This window comes from Anoplolepis gracilipes, chromosome 7 (genome assembly GCF_047496725.1).
Source record: "Anoplolepis gracilipes chromosome 7, ASM4749672v1, whole genome shotgun sequence".
NCBI lineage: Eukaryota > Metazoa > Arthropoda > Insecta > Hymenoptera > Formicidae > Anoplolepis > Anoplolepis gracilipes.
Window position 1 is genome coordinate 4,850,951 of NC_132976.1, and position 26,541 is coordinate 4,877,491.

The following is a 26,541-nucleotide window of genomic DNA, read 5'->3' on the forward strand; positions in this document are numbered from 1 at the left end:
CAAATAGGACATATCCATTTTATCCGTTTTATCTCCGGAACAGTCCGCCTAACAGTTTATCATGAATCTGCAAAGCGAAAAAAAATTTATGTGTGCTGTAGTTATCGAGCATTTCGTATTCTACTAATTCAAGTTACTCACTGCTTTTAAATAGAATGCAGATCGCAAATATTTAAAATAGAAATTGATCTATGTACAATTTGAACGAGTATAGAAATCGATAATATAATCCCTATAAAACAACCTCTGTTCATTCAAACCCCTTTTCATATAAATCCAGTCTTGCATTTTGATAGGAATTGTTAAAATGAATAATTTTTCTTTTCTTTCAACATCATGTTTATTTTGTAATATTTATTTTCAATGGCTACATTATTTTTTTTATTAATATACTCGTAATTTTTTATGAATATAAATTTGTACGCGTTTTTAGAGAAAATCTCTATATTTTCAAATAATAATAAATATTTTTACAAATCTATTTAAATTAGTTATCAGAAGTGACATTAAAAGTTACAGATATTGAATAGATATTAAATAGGAAAACAGTATATGGGATGTTTAGAATATATTTATAACACTATAAATCCAGTTTGTAAATGAAGAAACTCTTGTATATACTTTAGGAATTTGGTTAGGGCAAAATGTATCTCTATAACTCATTATACCGACTTGAATATCTTTGCCATTCTCTGTTATTGTCAAAGAACCACCGCTGTCACCCTAAACACAGTATAATCATAAATCAATAAATCTATTTATGAGAAAGTACCTTAAAACTTATTAAAACCAAAGAATGAACCAAGGATTATCGTGCGCATGTATTATACATATATCCGAATATTTATAATATTGTAAACTCGTAATATTTTATTATAACCATTATAAAAAATTATTGTGTATAATTTTACCTCACAAGGATCTTGTCCTAATGCTGAAGTGCAAATATGCTTATCAGTGATGTTTCAGTATTGATTACACTCATAATTTGTCATGATCGGCAATGTAGTATATTTAAGATCTGACAATGTACCATTGTCATTGTGTGTTACTCTCTTTTGCCCAATCAATTACGTTAACATTCAATCATAATTATGATTGGCAAGTTTTATGGGTTTAATAGTCGCTACAAATGAAAAAATAATATTTGACTACTATTATTATAATACTATTATTTTGTAAAAATGTTTAACATTATGAGTATCTGGTTATATGATTATATGATTATATATCTCTCTCTTTCTTAAGCTTTCTTCCTCTTTTTCTTGCTACTCAATATTTTTAAAATTATACGTGATATGAGAATTAATAAATATTAATAAAAATCTGGGTATACACTCATATACATAAATAGTAATGATGCGACGTGTAAATAGAAAAGAGAGAATATTAATTTAAATAAATTTACCAGAAAACGCGGCATATGAAGTAAAGCAATATCGTTGACAATTTCTTTGTATTTTGGATGTAAGACTACTTCAGTTGTAATCATTGACACTCCGGGACCAACAAGCCAACCACCTCCTATACCGGACTTGTTAATGACACCAAACACGACATGATATTTTTATGGATAGTCTACTACGCAATGTCCAGCTGTGAGAACCCATCTATTAGATATGATTGTGCCGCCGTATTGACTTATTGTATTGCCATCCTTGAGTCTGTGTACCACTGCCACGTATGGAAATTGTCCAGATTTTACAGATGATCCACCCGCTATAAGAAATTACTTCTAGAACATTTAAGAAAAATGATGGCATTAATAAAAGTTATATAGATAGTTATATTTAGACCATCTGTTATTTGAAAAATATAAGAGTTTTAATACAAAGTTGATACAGCTAAAAATATATTCTAAATTGAAAATATTACATATATATTTTTCAAGAGTAGATTGTGTCAAGGACAGAAACGTCTGTATTTTACCTTGTTTTTTACCTTTATATTTTGCGTCTTGTAATTTATTAATTTTTTTGTCTTTGCGTCTCGCCGTTACTTATCGTTAATTAAATTAAATTTTTTCATTCAGGTATATAATTGTACATAATTGCGTCTCCTATGAGGGTTTTTCGTGATATTCGTTAACGTATGTTTTAAATTTTGACCTGATCTGTATTAAATTTTCTATTATAATAATCTATTTTAAATCTGTACTATATTTTATATATAATCTGACTCCAAGTAATAAAACAGAGGTGTATGTAATGGAGGATAACATTGGCCCAGACACACTGTAGCAATCATTCATCGTGACAGCGGCTGTCATATTTTATATAAGGCATTCACGATATCTTTCAATCTAAAAAAAAAATGATTGTAAACAATATTTTTACGGATATTTATGCTGTATTTGTTGTTCGCTCCTTTTTGTTTATTATTATTGGAGTTTTTTGTCACACTTATGGCCGTTAAAAATTTCACATTTTCAAATTAAAGCAATATTGTTGTTATTTGGTTGTAAAATGATAATGCAATAATTTCAGATTTAATTAAGGAGAAAATTTTTATCTGACACACAAAACGACAGAATAAGAAAAATAATGATTACAATTTAAATTATGTATGTGAATTGCTAAAATTGTGTAATTATGATAAAAAAAAATTTTAACTATTTTAGATATATAAAGTTTTTGTTGTTTTATACTCACCAGTGTTATTTCTGTTAATCATTTCATGTACGACAGAATTGTCATCAATGTATCGAGTTTGAACACATTGGCATATTATACTGGCCAAGATGACTACGCCACACAAGAACATCTTTGCGTTTTTAAGATTCATGATGAAACTCATTGTTTCTGAAAATTTTTCTATTTATACTGTTAGATTTAACCTATACTCAATTCAAAGGAAGAGTCCTAAGAACCTAACCTACTTATTTGGAAACCTGAGATTCTGATAAGCAGTCTCGAGGCCAAGAACATAGAGACTCTAGACTAAGTCAGCAACTAGATAGGTCCCTCTTACTTATCAATATAAGTTGTTTGCTCGGTGTTCCCTTTTTAGTAGGCAATTTAATCTCTCTTAAACAAGACCTTGTGTGACTTCGGAATTAAAAAAAGTTCGAGGGAAATTTATTAATTAATTAAATAAATTATTTAATAATTTTGAATGATTAATAGATTATTTTTTGAACTAATAAAATGAAATTTTTAGAAAAATATTAAATTAAAGGAAAGAAATTAAATAAAACATATATATCATTTCAAATATATATCACCCGACTCCGTTTCGCAATCACCTATTCATTTCCGGAGTCGGGTGATTCTTCTTCAAGGTCAGGTAAATCGATAGCAAAGCTGTCCAAGCGTCTCCAAAATCGTTTCACTCTCCTTGATGGTCACACGTGAGATTGAGAAGAGAAAGGAGAGGAATCTTTTAGGATAATAGTAGAAGGAGCGGGGATTGATTATAAGGAAAGAGGGTTTTGAGGGAAGAAGAAAAGATAACCTAAGGAGTAATTCTAAAAGAGAATTGGAAGAAATAGGAGTAAAAATTCTTGGAGGAGGGTTTGATAAAGGAGAAAGGGGTGGAGAAAGTACTGGAGAACTCGGAAACATAGCACAATAAGACAAAATCAAAACCAAAAGAAAGAGAGAGAGAGAGAGAGGAAGGGAGGGAGATCTATCAAATCTTTCTCGTCGATGATAGGTAAATATAATTGATTAAGTAATTCATCTTGTAGGTTTGAGCTAGAAATCTATCTTTTTATAAATAGCGTTTCCGACGTCAGTCTTTCATGCTAACTAGGCTCGCTATTCAAGATCTGTATCCCATCTAGTTAAATTTATGATTTTTTAAAATTCTGTGATGATTTATAATAACGGATCTCTGAGGATAGAATCGCTTTATATGATTATTATATTCGATAATACGAGTTTTTAATATTCTTTTCGTCTGACCAACGTAGAATGCACCACAATCTCCGCAGTTTATCCTATATGTAACATTGTTATGACAAGAATGTGGTACAAGAACTTTATGTACTCGAATGAACGGCTTGAGGCTATCAAGTCCCGTGTACGAGGATCGTATAAATCGATGTTTTGATTATAATCGAGTTGAATTTCGCCGAAATCGACTTAACATAAGAAAGTAGGAAAAATGAGCGCGAATCCGGATTTAATATCTTTCTCTGTTAATGTTTTTGTATAGTGGAAAAGATATTTGAAATTAAAATTATTTGTTTGAAAAATAAAATTAAACAGTTATCCATTCTCTAATAAGACTTTAATGATGAAAGCAAAAATTTTTTAATGGAAAAACAGAATAAGAAAGGAGAAATGTTCGATCTGTAAGGCCAATAATAATTTATCTTTTTTGATATAATGGATATTGAGAGTGACAGTTTTATCTGCCTAGAAAAGTGCGGGCTTATGCAATCAAACAAAAAGAAAATGATAATTCTGACAGATAATAGTAACATCTAAAAAATCTAGCCTTTATTTAAATCTATTTACATTATAAGTTTTACACTTGGATGGAAAGAGTTAAAAATTAAATATCTTAAAAAGAGCAGAAGGACCCACTAAAATGGGCTATTAATAAAAGATACAATGACTTTGAATGGATGGTTCTGTTTATATATCTTTGGCAACTTGTGACTGTAGGTAACAATAGAACGGTGGAGAGTAAACATGATACGTCGAATCTATAATATATTCTCCCTCTTCACCTCGTCAACAAAGAGTGTAAATCTGCTGCTATTTTATTAGGAGGTTTGCGCTAAGTACTTATCAATGATATATGTGTTGTTATTCTTAAGTAGCTCTTCCATTTTATTGATATAAATAGATTTGTCTAACGCAACAGTAATGTTTCGTTTACCTGCGACGAGTAAACAGAACGTCTCTCTATTGTCTTTGATAAAATTTTTTGTGATAGGTAAAGCATGTAAAATATCTTTGTTAATAGTATTAAAAGAAAAATGATGATGTAATAAGTTTTGAATAATAGGAAGTGAGTGATTTTAATATTAATAAAAATATCCGCTTGTGTTTTTTTAATTATCTTGTATGTAAATTGTTTTTTACGTGTTTAATGAATTCAATAATAACTTTATTTTTATCAAAGATGGAAAACATAACTGTAGGCAAACAAAACCTTTCTTTAACAAACAACAAACAACACCGCGCACTTTGATCGGAATTTCTCTTGATGAGAGATTGATAAACCACTTGTCTCTCAGTGATAAGGGAAGAAGTGAAATGAAGAAGGATCTTAATCTTACTTATATTATTATTATTACTAACAGACAGTGGAATCTCTTTTGTCGAAAAAGTTTTTATTATATCAAAAGTGAGCAGGGTCATTGCTCAATCTTAAATTTATTTTCTTTACCGTCAATAAGAGGTCTATGCTCAACTAAAAAAAATTAATTTGTTTAATTGTTTTGGATGGCCTCTGTTCACCATAAAGCCAATAGAACTTTTTTTTCAAGTCTGTTATATTATCTTTTGTAAAAAAAAGTAAACAGAGCGAGAAGTTCCAATACAAAAAAATAGTCCAAATGTAAGGAAGAAATAATCTAAAAATATCTGTTGATAATTTAAAGAGACAATCCTGTAAAAACTATAAACATCTGTATACATTATTGATCTCAATGCGTAGTAGTCTGACAATAAGAATAAAGAGAAGTTTTGCTTTTGACATCGCTCTCTTTGATTTCAAGTAAAAGAACGTAAGATTTCTCATGATGTTAATATGTTGTAGAAAAATTTCATTCACGATGCAATTGGAGAAAGTGAAATTTATAAATTAATTCTTATAATATTGCAATTATGTTTCTCCCAACATTTTAATAATTTGATTTGTAATCAAACCAAATTTGAATAAATAAAATAAATTTATATTGACGCTGCGGTTAGAAACCATTTTGACGCCAGCGTAAACAAAAGATTCCAATAATAATAAACAAAAAGATTACATTAAATTTTATAATCTGACTCTAATTATATTGTATTCTGTTGCTCGCTACTTAAGCCCTGCGATACTTTTTGTTTATTATTGAAGTCTTTCTTTTTCATTTATGGGCGTTAAAATATTATATTTTCAAATTAAAGCGATAATATCATTTGCTTGTAAATTGATAATTTCAAGTTTAGATTTAATTAAGGAGAAAACTTTATATTATATAAGCAAAATGAGAATAAGAAAAAAATTGTTACAATATACATTTATATATAAATTGATACGATTGCATAATTGTGTAATTGATAAAAATAATTTAAAATTATTTTAGATGCACGTATAAGTTTTGTTGCATTATACTCACTCTTGTAATTGCTTTTAACCATTTTATGTGCGAAAAAATCGTTGTCAGTGTATCAAGAATGTTTTTGTGTTCTTTAAATTCATGATGAACTATGACGTGCATTGTTTCTGAGATTTTTCTATTTATACTGTTACATCAATTTTTGAAAAATGATTGACAAGATTATTAATGATTTTGATGAATAAAAAAAGTTTTAATGGAATTTATTGTAACTAAAAGATCTTGAGAAAATACTATTATATTAATATGACGTTTACTTTATAAATTTCATTTGATTTGACATTTTTGAAATGTAAATTTCATATCAATATACAATTTATACATATCAAATTTTTACATACTGCGATGATGCCGAAAAAATAAGTTAGAAGTCTGTCTATATTTATGTAAATTCCCAAGTAAAACAGAAAATCACGATAATATCAAAGTAACGTCAAATGACGTCAAAATGATAAGAATATGACTACAAAAACTTACTTTTTGATCATTCTTTTTTTGTAATTTTGACGTATTTTGACATTGTTGTGACATTCTATTCTACCTGGGTTAGCTCGTTTGGCGAAAATTTCCATCGCCATATCCTAAACGTTTAGGAATTAAGATCGCTGATGTGGTTGGTAACAAACTTAGCATTTAACCGGAAAACCAAGAGTTTCTACAAACTTTAGAGCTGGAACACAAACGGTGGCAAGATTCAAATGGGGCGTATCCGTTTTATCGGATCGACGATTTCGTGTTCTACTAACTCAAGTTATTCACTGCTTTCAAACATTGTGCAGATCACGTATTTGAAACAGAAATTGATTCATGTACAATTTGAACGAGTATAAAAATCAATGATATCCTTATAAAACAATCTCTTTGTTCTTGTTTATTCTTGGCTATTAAGTCAGGTCTTGCATTTTGATGAGAATTGGTTAAATTAATAATTCTTGCTTCTTTTCTTGTTGTATACATCATGTTTATTTTGTAATATTTATTTTAAATGACTACATTATTTATTTTTTCAATAATTTAATTTTTTATGAATGTAAATTTATAAATTTTTAGAGAAAATTTATATATTTTCAAATAATAATAAATATCTTTAGAAATCTATTTAAATTACGTTATCAAACGTTACATTAAAGTTATAGGTATTCAATTAGTTACTAAATAGTATATTCGATATTTAAAGTATGTATTCATAACATCGTGAATCTAGTCCGTAAATAAAGAAACTCTTTTAAATACTTTAGGAATTTGGCTAGAGCAACATGCATCTCCATAACTCATTATACCGACTTGAATATTCTCGCCATTTTCTGTTATTGTCAGAGGACCACCGCCCTAAACGCGGAATTATCATAAATCAACAAATTATATATTTATGAAAAAGTATCTTAAAACTTATGAAAACTAAAGAAAGATTTATTCGCGCACATATGTGTCCGAATATATTGCAAACTATTTTATTATAACCGTATAAACAATTATTGTGCATAATTTTACCAGACAAGCATCTTGTGCTAGGGTGCAAATATGCAATTATCAGTGATGTTAAGCCAGTATATTGCTGCACTCATAATTTGTCATGATCGGCAATGTAAGATATTTAAGATTTGTTATACCACCACCAGTATTACTCTCTTTTCCCCAACCAATTACGTTAGCGTTTACATTCGTCAAAACTTCACCCTCATAATTATGATTGGCAAGTTTTATGAATTTAATAGTCGCTACAAATGGAAAAATAATATTTGACTACTATTATTATAATACTATTATTTTGTAAAAATGTTTAGCATTATGAGTATCTGATTATATATCTGATTATATGATTATATGATTAATTATATTTCTCTCTTTTTTAAGCTTTCTTCCCCTTTTTCTTGTTACTCAATATTTTTAAAATTATACGTGATATGGGAATTAATAATAGTAATAAAGTACATCTTTGCGTTTTTAAGATTCAAGATGAACTGATACTCACAATCAGTGTTTCTAAAAGTTATCTATTTATACTTCCATTGATTTTTGGAAAATGATGACAATTAACAAGATTACTAATGTTTTCGATAAAGAAGTTTTCATAGAAACTAATAGACACTTAAAAGATCTCAAGAAAATACTATTATATTTGTATAACGACGTTTGCTCTATAAATGCGTTTTATGTAAATTAGAACTTTCGCAATATAAATATGAATCAATATACAGTTTAGGTTGAGTTTTTACATACATGCGATAATGCCAAAGGACTAATTTAGAAGCATATCTATATTTATTGTATGTAAATTAACTCGTTTGACGAAAGTTTCCATCAACATATTATCCTAAACGTTCAGGAATTAAGATCGCTGATGCGGCTGGTAACAAACTTAGCATTTAACTAGAAAATTAGGTGCTTCTACAAAGTTTAGAGAACACAAACGCTAGCAAGGTTCAAATAGGACATCCGTTTTATCAAATCGAACAGCTAAAATATATTCTAATTTGAAAATATTGCATATATATTTTTTAAAGTAGAGCTGTGTATTAAAAACTATCACATTTTCAAATTAGAGCGATTGTTACTATTGCTAGGTTGTAAATTAACAATGCCGTAATTTCAGATTTGGAGATTTAATTAAGGAGAAAATTGTTATCAAATTTTTATTTCATTAATGCACAAAATGAAAGAATAAGAAAAATAATTAATACATTATGAATTATGTAAATTGACAAAATTGTATAATTAATAAAACGAATTTAAAATTATTTTAGATATATAAAATTTTTTGTATTATGCTCACTATTATAATTATATTTAATCATTTCATGTAGGAAGAATCATCAGTATAATTTATGTATATTTCCATCTGTGATCATTGATTGACTTTACATAACTACTGACATGTTGTCAAGACTATGATTATGACGCACAAGAATATATTTCCGTTCTTAAAATTTATGATGTGCTGCACTGTTTTTGAAACTTCTCTTTATATTACAATATATTGATTTTCGAATAAATTTTTTCGAAGGATTAATAATACTGTTTACCTTTAGTCGGCTATCGGTATTTCACGAACACATTGGTATAATATTGGAGAAAAATATTTTTACCGAAACAAAAATTTAATATACGATTATCTATAGTATCTAGTTTGCCAGTAATATATAAAGTACTAATGAGGTCAACATGTAATAAAATGAAGGAATGTTTGTTGCAATTGCATTGGCTAACTGAATTTCCTGTTACGTACGTGAAATCAATGTATACCTGATCTAAAAAATTTTTGCGTCATGTATTCCTTGTCATCCGATTTTCTTTTCTTTATAAAAATTCTATCTTCTCTGTGCATTATAATAATGTTTGCATAAACTAATTTTAAAGTGTCGAAATAAAATAATCATAAGATATGTGTATCCAAGTTATTTCATATATTTAAAATATGTTTTTTTTTCTTTCCTTCTCTCAAATTGGCGACATGAAATTCAATTGACCAACGCTATTGTAAAACATAAATGCGTATACAAATACACATACACAATATTAAACATATATATGTATATAGAGCTTCAATCTTATAATAATATATATTTAGCATTAGATAAGTGTACACATTAATGTCTGAAATTAATATCGACGTCACACACATGCGTGATGCATTCGTGACACTCTCATGTCAGTCGGATATATTAGAAATCTACGTTGGCTCGATTGAATATTCTGTATAAGCGGCATGTATATTTTACGATGCAATTGCTGAATTTGCAGATGCAGCAACGCGATAACGAAATGTCATTAATAGGAACGCCCATAACGATTAAGCACGCCAAATTAAAAGAGAGAAAAAAAGAAAAGCGAGCTATAAAACTGTTTGCTTTTAATTGCTCTGGCCAGATTGTCGCGGCTTAATTTGTTAGAGGCCTCGTTCAACGAACGGGATGGAAATCTCGGAAAAGCAGCGCGCGCCCCGAGCACTTCAACGCTTTCCCGATTGTTTCTCGTCGCGCGGATCGTATTCACGCGTGATGCACACGCACGTGCACAAAATAGAGCCGCGCGTGCAATCTGCATAAATTTAGAGATTTCGCGCTGCTGTGTCGTGTGTCCTCCCGGAAGATTCACGTCGTGTTTCCTCCCGGAAGATTCACGTTGTGTTCCGCATTCAATTACAAGGGGTAAATGACGCGCCTGCCGTGCGAGAGTCTCGCGACACCCTAGAAACGTATCCGAAGAACCGGCACTTCTTCAGCGTCGTTAGCAACGCGCACGACGTAATAAAATTTCAATATTGAATATATTATACTTTTTTCTCTCTCTTACACACACACACACACACACACACACATACGCACCCGTTTATCGTCGATGTTCGTCCAACCGGAGCGATTTTGTTATAACGACGAGTGATGAAGTCGTTCGTTAAAAGAGAAAATGTATCCCGTAAGTCTTTCATTTTAACTTTAATGATACATTTTATGTGGAAATCTGTGTGCGCGTGTGTGTGACACATTAAGTTCTAAATTACTTTTTTTTAATATTCTGTATAAAGTTTCTTTGTTCGATGGCTTAAAAAGAGCCTAATATACAATTTGTTTCATACATAAAAATTTTTGATGCATTTTTGAGAAGTTATTCATTGTTAAAAATTGCTCTCTTTTTTATTTCACCATCTCAATATAATAAGAGACTTATATAATATATATATATATATATATATAAAATTAATATATAATATAATAATAGTATTTTAAAGAATTTTATTTTCCTTTTAAATGAAATTGCTTTTTTGTAAGGCACAGTTTTTAATAAGAGCGTTGTAAGGGAAGATATTGTATTGATAATTTTAATTTTCATAGCCTGTGTTCTCTATTGATCGTTCGGTGCAATGCTTAAATCCTTAACACCACCAACGCAATTTACTGTCACAGCTTCTTTCTTTCAATTTATTTAAATGTCAACTCGAGCAGTTATTCGACATTTTGCCTTCATTAAGCCACACGCTATACAAAATAGCAGAAAAATAGCATTTTATGAAAAAAAAAGAACGATTCTATCGTACTGTGCCGAGCATGCGCCACTTGAAAACGATCAAGAGCCAAGTTTGCTGTGCCCAGGCCGGAATCCGGGCTCGACATTGCAGCTGCGCCATCGGCCGATGACGCAACTCGATTATACAGCACACCGAGCAGTAGAATGCAGTTGCGGCTCGGATGTACAATCCCCCTCGCTCATTATTTCATTTGAAAGTACGATGCCGAAAAGTGTTAGCGAGATTGCATAACAAAACAGCGAGTACTTTTAATAAAGGATCGCCGTGGAGAATACGGCCGAATTTCTACGAAACGTTTAATATCATGGGAAACAAACTAATTTCTTATAATAAATATGTAGATTTCATACAATTTCCAATATCTCGTAAGAGAAATTGCATCCTTTATTTTCTTGTGGTTGTAGCGACGCTACAACATTTCATTTCATTTCATATTCATCTCGCGGGTAGTTCGTTTTAAAAGAAAAATCAAATTTATGATTACATTTTATAATTATTTACTAATTTTTTTAATTACTTGAGAATTTATTAGAAAACTTATTATATTATTATACATATATAAGTATTAATAAAATAATTGAATTTAACTATTTGAGAATTTATTTCAGAATTGTATTCGTTGCGTGTAAAATTTAACCGCAACGTTTTTTTTTATTCATCGCAAAGCAAGAATTTTAATTAAACAGTCGAGGTGTGAGAAAAATTTCTGACTCGAAAGAGAAATAAATAATGTAGGTGAAATCGAACTCTTCTCTTACAATTGTGATTCTAAATCTAAGTTTTGTTCCAAGGGTCACAATCGAATTTTTCGCTATAGTACTACCCCGGACCACGGAACGGGATACCCGGGGATCGGTGATCGCCTTTTCGCCGCCTTCGAGTCCGAAATCCGGACCCGACATTGCGGCTGTGCCGTCCGATGACGCAACCGACTGGGATATACAGCATGGAGCACAATGGCCTGTATGTAGGTCGTGGTGTCAGTGCCACCCCCTCTCCCTACTGTTCTGTTCCTGTGGCCGGGGGTTTGCAACCTCGATCCCGGCGTGCCTGGAAAATCCCCGCGATATCCCACCGAGCGCTGTCCTCCGATTCCTCCTTGATGTTATCCAAGGTGGCCAATTTGACCGACACATTCGCGGGGATCGCCGCAATTTCAAGTCCGCTTAATGAATGTGGAGCCGAAATAATCCAAAAGCCGGTAGGACGGTGTATCGGCTTCCGAAGAGTTTCGGTTGTTCCCTCGAGTTCCCTGGGAATCGCGTGCGACGCGACCTGGATTTGCCAGCGGCTGCAACTGCCACGTTATGACATTCTTCCGCAGCGGCTGCGGAAAACTTGGCGCACATTTGATCCCTTGAATCTTCCCGATGCAATTGTAACTATTGCACTTTGCGATACCAGAAATTTTCGAAGTGAGAGTTTATTCCACATAATATCGTGGCGAAAAATGGCATCTGTATACAATATAACTGTTGAGCGAGAAAAAGAAGGAAAGAAAGAAAAAGAGAACATAAATATTATACCTTAATTGATATTATAATCTTATTTATATTAGATTTTAATTGATACTATAATCTTAATTTATTTAATTATGTAATGCTGTATTTTTTTTAAATTATCATATGACACATATTGAAAACAAAATTTATGGAAGAAATAAACATCACATTTGTTAAAAATAAGAAATAATTTTGAAATTAAAGCATACATAAACACTCATCTGCTATAATCTTATTGATATTTAATTGGGACGTCATCAAAATGTCATTAACTGGCCGTTTTTCGCGTATTTATTTTATACTAACATATTTCAAGATGTTTTATTCTTAAAATAAACATCAATGTCATACTTGCTTATATATGAATTTTACAATTAGAAAAAGTGATTTTCTTTTTATTCATTTTTGACAAAATTTTTTTGAAATTTTACATAAATAATAGTATAAAGTTTCAAGATATGTTTTCACGTTGCATATCGAAGTGATCGAGTTTTGTTTTGAGAATTTTTCTGCAGAGTGCCATAATTTAACAATTCATCAGACTGTGTAACTACAGAAACTGCAAAAGGAAATTAAGGCAGAGCGTCCACCGCATACGTCATTACCGGTGAACATTCGCGGAAACGAATGTGCGAGGAAGCATGTATTTTTCACCCGAAACACGAAACGTCCCAGCAGGCGTAGCAGCAGGGGTGGAGAGTAGAATTAAGTAGGTAGTTTCCCCAGGTTGCTCTCGTCGTTTTGGATGCACAACTCGCGCTATCGTGCAGCCTTATACTTACTACCGTCGTCGCGCTTGAGCGAACGCTTGAGGGGGAGGAAGAGACGCGTCGAGTATAAGGATGCGAACGCCCAGCGGACGATTTAAACAGTCCGAAACGAGCGAAGGGGGCGAACGAAACCACCCCTCTCGTCCCAAGACAAGTCGCGTCGTCCCTTAACTTTTCCCATTCTTTCGCCGACCGGACCTGCTCGCAATTCTACGCTTTTCCTCGCCACTTCTTTTTGCCCCTTTCTTTCGCCACGTCGCTCCCTCCTACTCGTTTTAGAACGTCGAGCTGGAAACTCGTGTTCCAACGGCTTTGTAGCCGCTACCTACCTACCATTCTGTCGCGTTGTTCTTCTTGCGTTTTCGACGACGACGACTGACTCCACTTTCTCCACTTTTATCTTCTGCGCGACTTCGGGTTTTCGCGACTTCTTGTCTGTCTGTCTCGCAACGGCAGATTGGAATCTTCTTTCATTTCAGTCGTTTCCCCGAACGATTCACCCTCGTACGATTGTAATGATTCTGTTAGAAAAACGTTTAAATGGTCTTTGGCTTTGCCTTGATCTTTTTGCACCGATTGATCACGTTCGACGTAGAATCGTTGAGAAAGGCGGACAATATTATCGCGTAATTTTCGTAAATCTACAATTGTAATTACAAACAAAAAAACATTTATATAAATATATAAATTTTATTAAAATTTGGAGAACAGATGTGTATCAATATTAATAACTCGTCAATGAATACTGTAAATAATTCAATTTTTTTTGGTCAAATAAAAATATTATATTTACATCAGAATTTATCTCTCGCGCGTATTTTCACTAAAGAGATTAAAATTAAATTAAATTTACATTAAATCAATTTTAAATTTTGGAATACTGTCAACTTTGCAAAAAAAAAAAAAAAAAAAAACTATTTATAATTGGTGGCAAAAGTAACATATTATATACACAACTAACAAAATTACCATTGAATTAATGTATTTAAAATTTTGTTATTTTTATATCGCAGAGAGATTGTTCGCTGAATTACGTAGATTAATAATTAGCTTCTGATTTACTCACGTTGGCACGTTCTCTAAAAAGCTTCTCTAAAAATACGTCAAGAGTTAATATTCATGCTGCACGCATACATTTTTACGACAGTACGTGCTAGTGCTCTGTAAATTAATCTGGTCAGATTTTAAAGAAAAGTTTTATGTATGATTTTCAGAAACTAAACTAATAATTCTATTTGCTTTGTAAACTTTTTAATTTTTGTACCATAACACATTAATAGTATAATATGTAGATATATATGTACATAAATTGTAACTGATTACTTCCTCATTTTGCATCATATAAAAATAAGCATATTATTATCTATACATTTGATTTCAATACATTTTTTTATACAGAAAAATTATTCTTTATGACATTTTAGAAGCATCTTGGCATTCTTTCTCGAGAGAAACTTATATTTCAAACCTGTATATAGTATAGTCATCATTGTAACGTCGGCGATAAAAAAATTAACCAATACAGCACTTTTTTTAAATTTCTACGCCAACCTACGAAACGGCTCAAGTTTCTCTTGTACTCTCCTGAACTTTTATAAAGCACCATGAAAGTGGCTGAAATTTCATTATAAACTCGGGATGCATGGAATTTTATGATGAGCATTTGAAAGTTCCTGCAGTCAAAGTTTTATATATATGTATATATTTTTAAAAAACTATATATATATATATATATATATATGTATGTATATATATATATATATATATATATATATATATATATAATGTCATTAGTTTTAAACCATATAAGGTATATATAATTTAATTATTATTACAATTATAAATATATATATATATATATATATATTTATAATTTGAAAATAAAATAGTGATGATGAAACATTATTTGTCAAAGAAAAATCCTAAATTATATAATTCACAAAAATTATACATATATATGTATAATTTTTGTGAATTATATAATTTAGAATTTTTCTTCGACAAATAATGTTTCATCATCACTATTTTATTTTCAAAGCTATTAACCACTGTTTTTCTACATACAATTCCATACCGTTTGAGGCATGCTTGTAATTCCGTTCTTCGGATAGAATCTACATCACTTTAACTACTCGAAATTGCCTCTGTAAGATAAGCTCGGCGAGTTGTTGGTGGCCCCGCTGTTTTCTTCGCAGTGCATTTCCGTTGTATCGATAGCGATCGTTTCTCGTGTGCACGCAGTGCTATCAATTCTCAAGGAAAACTGGCTGCAATGTTTCGCCACACGGTAGATTACGCGCACATAAAGAGCTAGATAAATGAAGATGGAACAAAGCGCGAAACTGCACGGAAATAATACGCGGATGAGACCCCCGAGTTCGATTTACTTAAAAGTATATCTCGCCGCATAAATCTTGGCGCAAACGCGCGTGTATCAAAAACATACCGAACACTTAAATGAAATATTTTTCTCGATCGTTGAACTTTACCGCAATATTTACGATATAAGTCGTAATGCAGGTTGCAGAGAAACGATAATGTTACTCTATTTTTATTTTTTTCTAAATAAAATTAAAGGACTCTGTATTATAAGCCCAGCATAATATTAATTTTTAAATTTTAATTTTATCTGTATGAATAACGCAATAGCTATATCGTATCGAAATCTTTTTCGAAAAAGAATATTTCAGAATTTTTGAATAAAAAAATATCAGTTTAATATAAAATCACTGTCGTTAGCAATTTCAATTGATCAAATTTTTTGAGTATTCGCTGTTGCATATTGCCCGTATAGAAAATTTTTTGAATATTTAACTTTATATATATCGCTTATCTTTATATATTCGTTTTTTCAAGTGCGCGAATTCGATAGAAGTTGCGGCCAGGAACTGCACCGAATTAAAGGCGACGCTATGGCGGCAGCTGGCAAAATAAAATCACAAGGTCCAAAAAGAAGCATCGCGAGTAAACTGTATTCGAACGAACGCACAACGTAAACCAAGTGCGCTTTAGAATTTAACGTGACCGCGAGGCTGATTTATAAAGCTAACGATAAATCTACGTGCTACGATCAATATTATTTCTACATCTGACAATATCGTCTTTAACGCAATTTTTAAAAAATTATTCAATATATCTCTCACTTTCTGTGTATCTTTCGAAATGTGTTTGCAGACGCAGTGATATCGACGAGAGGTCGATGTATCGTGAAATTGCATTGCGTAAGGTATGATGTATTTCAAACGGCTTCGCTACGTTCTTCTTTGATATCGCCAATATGGCATATATGATTCTCCACCCTGCAGTGCTAAAGTGCTTGCAATTGCATCGAGCTGATCGAGTAAGATCGTAGCCGTGCCATAGACGGTCGTTCCAATATTAAAAAAAATATTGTCACAACTGTTAAAAGATAATACTTGTGTAGTAATAATATTTTTTTAGAACTAATTGTAAGTTTAATTTAATTTAGAATTAAAGCTGAATTTTCTTAAATATATGTTTATGAAATCTTATCAATATTTTTTTTTTTTTAAATAATTAAAAATTCAAATTTTATTTCGCGCATTTTATAAAAAAGATAGTGTTACAATTTAAAGTCTCCTAGAGAGACCTAGATAAATTTACCTTAGATACATTTATTTTGAAACAAGAGAAAATATTTAAATTTATTAAATATAAATTTACCTCTATATATTATATATAAAATTTTTTTTAGTTCAAAAATTATATTGTATTTTAATATTGTATTATATCTTTGTTAACATCTTTGATCATGTTTTGAACAGATTAATTAAGTTTTCCTTTCTCATAAGGTAATCATTTTCTAGAATCTGGCACGCCTCGCTACAGTACGTATATGTAGCTGGCTGCAATTCCGCTCGCCACTTTTCTTGCTACTTTTGGCTGATACCACGAGTTTAGCTGACGTAGTAGAAGTCGCGCCTCTGTCTTTAGCATTCTTCATCCTAGAAGATATCCATAGGAGTCCACAGTCGTTTAATAGCTCCAAGGAAAGTTTGTTCAAAAATAATAAGAAAAAGAATATAAAGTAAAGTATCGCACAAAGGAATGACGTAATAACAAGTAAAAGGAGCAATAAATTGATTTCCATTATTCCGTTGACTAACAACGAAGTACGCGGAGAGAAGTCAAAGTGAACTACTGCAAGGAGAGAGAGAGAGAGAGAGAGAGAGAGAGAGAGAGAGAGAGAGAGAGAGAGAGAGAGAGAGAGAGAAACGAAGATTATTATGCACTAAAGGCACGTTCGCGTAAAGCCGATTATAGGATGAAAATAAAAAGATTAAGAAAGAAAATAAAATTAGAGAAAACAGAGAGAGATAAAATTAAATATTGTTATGAGAAATATATATAAGTACTGAGCATTCAATACTTTGTTTTATTTTTTATCGACTACATATAATGAGGTATTGCGTCGTTTAATTGTTTTAATATAGCAATATATTGTTACGTATTAAAAGGATAGAATTGTTATTTAAGATTAATCTTAAATTGTAAAAAAGAGTTAATTTTTAATCAGTTCACTTATTTATCATAATGTATTTATCATAAATACAAGAAAGAGAAATACTTGAGATGAATTAGTAGGAAACAAACTGACACGAGAAGAAGAGATATTATTTTCTGTGTGATTAATTATTCCATTTTTTAAGGAAGCAAAAAGAGAATGTGCACAATAATTTATATGTGAAAAATGAAAGTAACATATGACGATATGTTAAATCTGTGGAATTTTCAGTTGGGTGCATCTGTTTGGTTTTTCAATGGAAAAATAAGTGAATGAACTACGAGCGAGCCGACTCTGATGTCTTGAAAGCTCAAAGGGCTGCCAGGCATATCCCTAGTATGCTTGAAGATTCAAAATATAGAAAGTCTTCTCTTACGCTTCAATGGGTTGGATAACGTCGCGATGCTTCTAGATAACGAAGAGATGCGGGTTAGGTCATTCTCAAAATTAAACAATATGTTTTGAAACGGTCTTTAAAAATCCCAGATATTCCGATCTTTCTTCCGACCAATCTAATGAATGTCACATCGAATTAAATTTAAGGAAAATTTCATGTGCAAGGATTGTTCGTGTCAATTGCAACTTGGAATTGATTATTTTTTCAATTTAATTTTTTCCAAGTCTTTCCTGTACAATATTTTTTGAAATATTACATATTCTTGTGTAAATTAAAATTCTCGAAAGATAATACTTTGTATTTAAACGAACGATAAAAATCGTCGCGACATTTGTCTGCCGCGTTAAAAGTAACAGAACGCGGTAAAAGTAATCCGCGTGTGTTATCTTTATTGCGAAAAATAAAGGTGCCGTAGACGAGGCGAAATTCATAGTCACGTGCTTCGAAAGGATTAAGCGCACGAAACTTCCGAGAAGTTTCAATTCAAGCGGCAAGCAATAATGCACTCAGGAACACCGCACTTGCGGCGCAACGATCCTTGTAAGCTCTGTAATGCATCATGGCGTGCATCGTGCGCAGTAATCGCACTATGGGCGCGACTGTTCCGAGTGACATGAATCTCGATTACTTGCACGACGAATTTTACATCGTGCGATTTAAAGCTGCGAATTAACCGCGGAAAAGCCAGATTCAAAAATAAACATTGCAGACGACAAAACTGTCGCGTTGCGACGTAAAGATGACAGGCGTGAAATCTGCGAATGTGCATGAATGAAAATGATCTCGTAATATGTATATAGATTAATTACCGGTATTTATATCTCTTTTTCTTCTCGCTCACTGGGAGTTTATTAATGTTATAAAGTATCATCTCGTTGTATAATCTCGCTCTCTGGCATAATAAAAAAAAGCTGCATCTCATATTTATTATGCAGATTTCTTGCTTTTTGTCGCATTAATGTGACACATTTAATTTATGCCGCATCACATTTGTTCCGTCCAGTAAAATAAAAACTTTGCACAAAGGTTTTTGTATATAACAGGAGAGGGTTTTTTACCCTCATGAAAATCTTTGATGCTCGAGTAAAAACAAGTTTGCGAGTTTAAACTCGCTTGTTTATCTCGACTCTAAAGCGCCAGCAAATAGTGAAATACATATAGTGAGATAAACGTGGTCAGTACGTCATAGCGAAATAGAGGCGTTTTACGAGATAAATTGTGGCTGTATACTTTACGCTATTTCTCTCTCTCTATCTTTACTTTACAATTACATATTTCTCTATTTTTTCTTTTTATTCCTTATTTCTACACGAATTATGTTAATACACGTGAATTTTACGCGACCTAACCATTTCTCTACCTTCATTAGAGTTAGCATAAAGAGAACTTTGAATTTGACTAGTAATTATCTCATTTCATAGTGTCACAAATCTCGTAATGCATACAAATTAATGATTATAATTATATTATTATTAATACATGTGTAAATTACAATAATATACAGTAGATAAAATATACACGTATATTAGTAATGTCACAATTATAATGTATCGTGTTAATGTGACATAATTATATTAAAGAATCTAAGCATAAATTTATCTCTCATTTATATCATTATTATTTACATCGCCGCAACTTATATTTCTTTCACACCTGCAGTTTGTTACAGTGATCGGAACATCAGTAAAAGTTAATCTGTCTAGCGAACGGATTCAAGATTAATGTCCATTCGTCTTGTATTCTCGAGCGAGTAATTCTCGCATTTGTTCACCGGCTCGTCCTTCCGTGTTTTACGTCGCGGATTTACACGGTATATCGCATAAATTTCACGATATACGCAGCGCGTCGTAGGATGACGTAAAGCGGCCAGACGCACGACGCTCATACTGGGTCGCGTGATTTTTTTTTAAACGTTGTAAATCTCGTTCCTTCCACCCTCCTGTGAACACACCGGAAACGAGCTTAGGGGGAGGATTTAAGCGCGTTCGTTTATCTCGTTTCAGCGGCCGTGTGTCGAGCGTGCGGTTGGCAATCTCGTCTCTTCTCGCAAAACAAACGTGTCTCGTCGTCGTCCTTGTCGTCGGCGCGCATCCTGAGACGAAAATGGGAGAATTTCTGACAATGGGGGGATGATGATGAGAACTCCCCGTGGTTTTGGATCGAGTCGCGGAGGGCAAATGGATCGAATCGTAGCAGGAAGGGCGAAGGATGACGAGCGTCTAGCCGAGCGTGTAATGCACAAAGGGTTGGCTGGATCGCGTGTAATTTTGCTTCCGTCGTGCCTAAATAACCGGCAAAAGCTAATATATCTATATATATATATATATATATATATATATATCATCGTCAAAGTTGTCAAACTGTATTATTAAACTATATTATTAAATTAACCACGATAATGTCCGAACTTCCTCTCTCTCTCTCTCTCTCTCTCTCTCTCTCTCTCTCTCTCTCTCTCTCTCTCTCTCTCTTTTTCTCTCTTTCTCGCTCTCACTATTTGTCTATTTCTTTCTCTTCGCATGTTTTGAGAGAACACTTTATTCGTCGTACGTTGTTGCTACACTGAATATCATGAGGTAATTTAATTAGACAAAAACGAGAGATGTGCACGCTCTACGAGATAACTATCCGTCCGTTTACATCTCTTTCCGGTAATAGAGAAATAATTTCCGAGCAAGCGTCCAATTCAAGCTCGCGTGCGCGGTTCTCGCTATGTATCTTTCCATTAAAACAACCATCTCTTGCTACGCAAGTCTTGTTATTAAATAACGGATTGTGTCTATTTGAGTTTAAACATAATGTGTATGAGGTAAGTAGTATTTTAAAGAGAATCGCTTCAAGATTTCTTCGTGATTTTAGGACACTTATTTATTTAAATAACTTAAAGCCAAAGTGATTGATATTGTCAAAGTGTCAGCTGATACACCACCTTAGGCGGGATTAAATTGTAGACATTGGGTGTCAGCGTGTTGAAGATACACGTCTATTTGTAGAATGTTCGCGAGGCACTGATTGTACCTCAAATAAGACGCCATAACAAACAAAGTGGCGTGTAAATTAGTACCTTGCTACCTCGCAACAGACACGAACAGATGCAAGGAAAACTTCTACAGTCCCGTAACACTGTAGCTGTAATTATGGTTGTAACACACATCTCCGGGATATCTTTTTAACGATTTTCTCTGCCTTGACAGAGATTTTACGACGTCGCGATTACTTTACGTGACAGATTTAGTCCCATATAATCGCGTACGCAATTATTATCGATTGATTTCTATTTAATAATTTATTTACTTTATTAAATCGGAGCTAATTGTGTTTTTCTTTTCACTTATATCGCGTGATCTCGATTCTTTGAAGCTGCAGGGCATGCACCCTGTGTGTGTACGGTCAGCGAACAGTTACCGAGTGTAATCTTGTTACAAAGGGCTGTCCTACATCGTGTGTAATTTAATTCATGGCTTGCACGGCGCGAAAGCGAGGGGAGCTAAGGTGTGATGCTACACACAGATGGGTATTAATATATAAGAACACATATTATGTTACGTGCTTGAATAATGGCATCGATAAGAGAGGTTGATCGAAAATTATGTAGCAAAATAACAGAAATAAAAATGTAATATAATATGCAAAATATTATATTTGATCTTTTGATAAACGTTGGGTAAATATGTATAATATGAAGTAATACACACATTATTGTTTATTATATCAAATATTGTGTAGCTGTTCTATAGTTACTAATAATTTATTTTTATAATAATAACATTAATTAATTTTACTTAATTAATTGTGAATGAATTATTTGCACAATGCATTGTTATTCAATTAGTTTGACTTCGCTTTATATGCCATCGTCAAGTATTATTTTTTCTCTCACAATGTGCCAAGAATATTCTTTCTCCCAGTCTTAACGAGGAATTCGCAGTCTCAATTAACCTGCCACTCTGCACTTCGCACAGCAAAATAATAAAATTTGCTTGGCACAATAAAATCTAAATTAAAACATGTGCAAGGTATATATGAAAAAAGTTGAAAACTGCTTTTTAATTTAATATTGGATTGACACATTAATTCTGCTGAAACATTAGTTATACACTGAGAAATTTCATATAAAATTTACACATAAAGTTATAAAAACTCCGAATAAGAAAATAATTCCTATGGAAATAGTTGGACATTTCGACTCCTTCTTGGTCTTGTTTAAAGGGCGCATTAAACTTGGATGTTCTTTTATGAACTTTCGAAACGTTTTACATCAACGATAATAAAGATTAATAATTGATATAAAGATTTCAAAAAGAGAGAGAACATATTTCTAAAGAGAGAGAATATAGAGCACGCCGTAACTGATAATCTGTATACGAGGAATGTGCAAAGTTATTTGCGAGAAAATCATCCACTCCTCCAGCAAGCAGAGCACAACCTCGTCATAAGCGCGTAATTTGGTTCTTGACATGTTCTACGCGTGATAGAGAGAGAGAAAGAGAGAGAGAGAGAGAGAGAGAGAGACTCACATGGCGTTTCTGAAGCCGTACATACCTACATAGAACCTATTAAGATGAATGATGTTATTCTCAAAGATCGCAGTCTGCGTAGCCGAAAGACACACAGGCGCCACGTTGTCAGTAGTGAAGCCCGCGTGTACGATCATGATTTCACATTCCTGCAGTCAGTGAATATTGATCCGGCCGAAGTACGACCCGGATTTTGTATCTCGTCCCTTGTACGATTGTGTATGCGTCCGTACGTATGATTCGTCATCGGTGAGATTCCCGGTGTTGTCTCTTTATCACGGGCTCATGCCAGCCTGATAGCTTACCTGCCTGCTTGCCTACCTGTCTGTTTGTCTAGATATCCGATTGCCGTTTTGGACAGTTTACTGTTTCTAATCCATATATATGCCTCTGCGCGAGTCAGTTCCTTGTTTCTGCAAATCCCAGAATTTTTTTTCGCAATAATAACAAGATTTTATTTTCTTCTGTGTCACTTGTTTTATAAAATTATATAAAAATATAATAATTTTATAATATTTTTGATTTATCTTTTTATTAAAATAAATTCAATAAAGATAAAGATATTTTTTTTGTTTTAGTTATATGATTATTTATTTATTCATAATTTTATTATAAGTAAAACATAATTGAATTTGCGAGATGAAATATATGTCTTTTAAATAACAGTGTTTTTATATTTAATTCTCAAATGTGCTATAAAAATTATTACATTAACTTCCAAGAGTCTCGTCTAGACCATTAAACTGCCATCAGCGTCTCTTTATGTGATGCAATTTTACGAAGCACAGAAATGTTGCATATTTAACGGTCCCTTGTGACCACACTAATCGCTCGATGTAATCCTTCCCTTACTTTTTAATATTCTCTAATCTGCCACTCACAGCCTATTTACGCTCCAGTTTGTTGGTGAATTTTATCATTATGCGAAATATTTTGTCCTGAATGTCAAATTATGTTAATAGAGAAGTATGTCCTTTTAAAAAATTTGGAATAACCGACACTACACATCACAGATATGTGTATATAATTTATCAAGAGAATATATCATTTTTTTCAGAATCTCCCATGTCCTCCATTCCTAATTTTCCGCACTCGCATCTTGAAATTACGAATGTATAAATCTAGTACGCTCTGCCTTGCTTTTATTCTCCCGGCAATATGTCAACTCGCGCTCGCAATATTTCTCTTGTACCATGCATTACCACTTTGCGTGAGCAAATTGAACGATTCTAGTCACTTTATCATCGAATGTCAGGAAAAACAGAGCTTGTGGAATATTCACGATGTACATTATAATTTGTCGTAGATAGATAGGTAATCAAGTGACGTAACTGCCGCCTGTAGGGATGCACCCGACACTATCGCAAATTTATTGCTATCTTCTTTCATGCGATTATTCTGAAATAGGTCTTTTGCATAATAAATGCACGCGTGTGTGGGCCATATAAGAAATTTTGTTGTTAATATCTCGATTAATAATGAAAAAAATATATTTTAATGAAATGTGTACTACTAGAAAGCACAGAATATAGTGACAATCAAAAAAAGCAAATTGGTGAAATAAGGAAAGTAATATGAATAACTAGATTTGTGAAAAAATTGCTCCGATGAAGAGTTTGAATATGATTATACATGTTTGCGCCGCCAATCTCGTTGGCTTGATTTGAAAACAGCGTGAAGTTTATAACGACAACACATAAGCGTAGATTTAATAACAAGCGGCGTTGTGGAAGTTTTATGCAGCATCGTTTATATAACGCGAATTTACAACCGCTGAAAATTTGCCTTGAAGGCTAACCAGATGACGCGCGAGATGACGTAAATAACTTTAGAATGTAAAAAGAAAATTAATTAGATTTTACATAATTCTTTCGTTTAATTTCAAAAATCTTAATATATATATTAAGGAAAAGATATTACATTAAAACTTTTTAATTTATGAGGTTACTGCTATGATAATTACAGTACATCTTCAGTGCGTCTGAAACTTGCTTTGTTATATAATTAATTAAAAATAAATAATTATGCAAAGTACAAACGTCACTTTAGGATCTTGAATAACAAAACTCGTGCCATTGATTTATTCGTCGCCGATAATTATTTTAATTAACGGCGCAAGTTTCAGATGTACAGAAAAAGTAAGAAATATATGCAGGAATACTTTCACGGCTTTCGCGATATTTATTGGAGAAACTTTAGCGACGAAGGAAAAATAGAATAAGGGATATATGCGAGCTCTCTGAGGGTCAAGCCGACGTACAACGGGAGAATATTGAAACGAGTTTCGTGGCCATAAATCGTCTCGTTCACCCGGTCGCATATAGTTACTCCACTTAGTAGAAATTAAATAGGAGGTGGAGATTTCCGAAGGCTTCTTTCAGCCTTGGAACTTCTATTAATTTCAGAAAAATTCACGGTCTAAAACGAGAACGAGCCGAGAGAAAAGTCCTTAGATGACTTGTACTTTTTATTTTTACTCTAAATTATGATTAAGAAGAAACGATTAAGAACGAATTGTCAGTTAATGTGGCACTTACTATGGAAAAGAATATTCTTGAAAAGAATATCCTTCCCATTTAAAGAATAAAATGAATATTTGTAAAATAAATCGATTTATATGAAATAGCAAAGTGCGAAAGTCTTATTAATTTTTCTACGCTCTTATAAAATAAACGTTCTTTTTTTTAATAATTAATTTTATATCAAATTAAACTGATATGATTCTTTTATAAATATGTGTGATTTAATTTTTGTAGAAATTTTAATGTTTGCAATTTTTTTAAGTTACAATCTTCTTTTCAAGTAAAATCTTTAGAGAGAATTGTAATAATCTGATTAGTAATGTAAAATTAATTATCGTGGGAGGAATCGATCGCGCTCAATTATAAATTATGTAATAAAGAGATTACACAGTTTCTTGTCATTTTTCTTTTAATACTTTCGATTACTATCAATGTGCAATTCAAATTATTATTCTGTTAAAGTCGAGCTGCGCAAAGTTTGCCTTATTAATCCTCTCGTTCACGTAACTTCTCCGAATAGCGTGAAACGCGGAGATCGACGACATAAAGTTGCTCGCAAATGCAAGATTCGTGGGACGCGCCAGTATAATTATTCCAATTAACTTCTGCGGAAAATTCACCGGAGCTCGATAAGCGACGAAGAGGATGTGCAGTCAGGCGTCAGCCAGTTAGCTATAATAAACATTAACAAAAGTTTCATTTTGCTTGTGATTAATTTGTTCCCTCCGTGCTTATTTAGCTTCGTCGCAAACCATTTATCTATCTTTTCTCTTGATTTGTTTACTCATCTCGTCTCTTTTGTTCTTTCCATTAAATAACTATTATTCGCGAAGCGACTTTCGCAAAACGACTTATTCTCGAAACGTTCACGCCTTTACGTTTCATGTCTTACACACAGCCATAATTCATATCTTATTCGTATTACGCTAAAATTACATGCAATGTAATAACAAATGTGTGATTAATCTTTGCTTGAAATGCTGAAAATTTAATTTATAAATATAAGAG

General features: G+C 32.3%; 2 protein-coding genes across 6 annotated transcripts in view; one reads left to right on the plus strand and one right to left on the minus strand.

Moving 5' to 3' along the window:
• Positions 1-26,541, plus strand: part of LOC140667979 (uncharacterized) — a 159,388-nt gene that overhangs the window by 49,898 nt on the left and 82,949 nt on the right. The window lies entirely within an intron of this gene.
• LOC140667628 (serine protease SP24D) lies at positions 562-2,028 on the minus strand. The gene is given in 4 exon segments (XM_072895770.1): positions 562-723; positions 1,409-1,719; positions 1,911-1,918; positions 2,000-2,028. Coding segments are annotated over 4 exon segments (510 nt in total).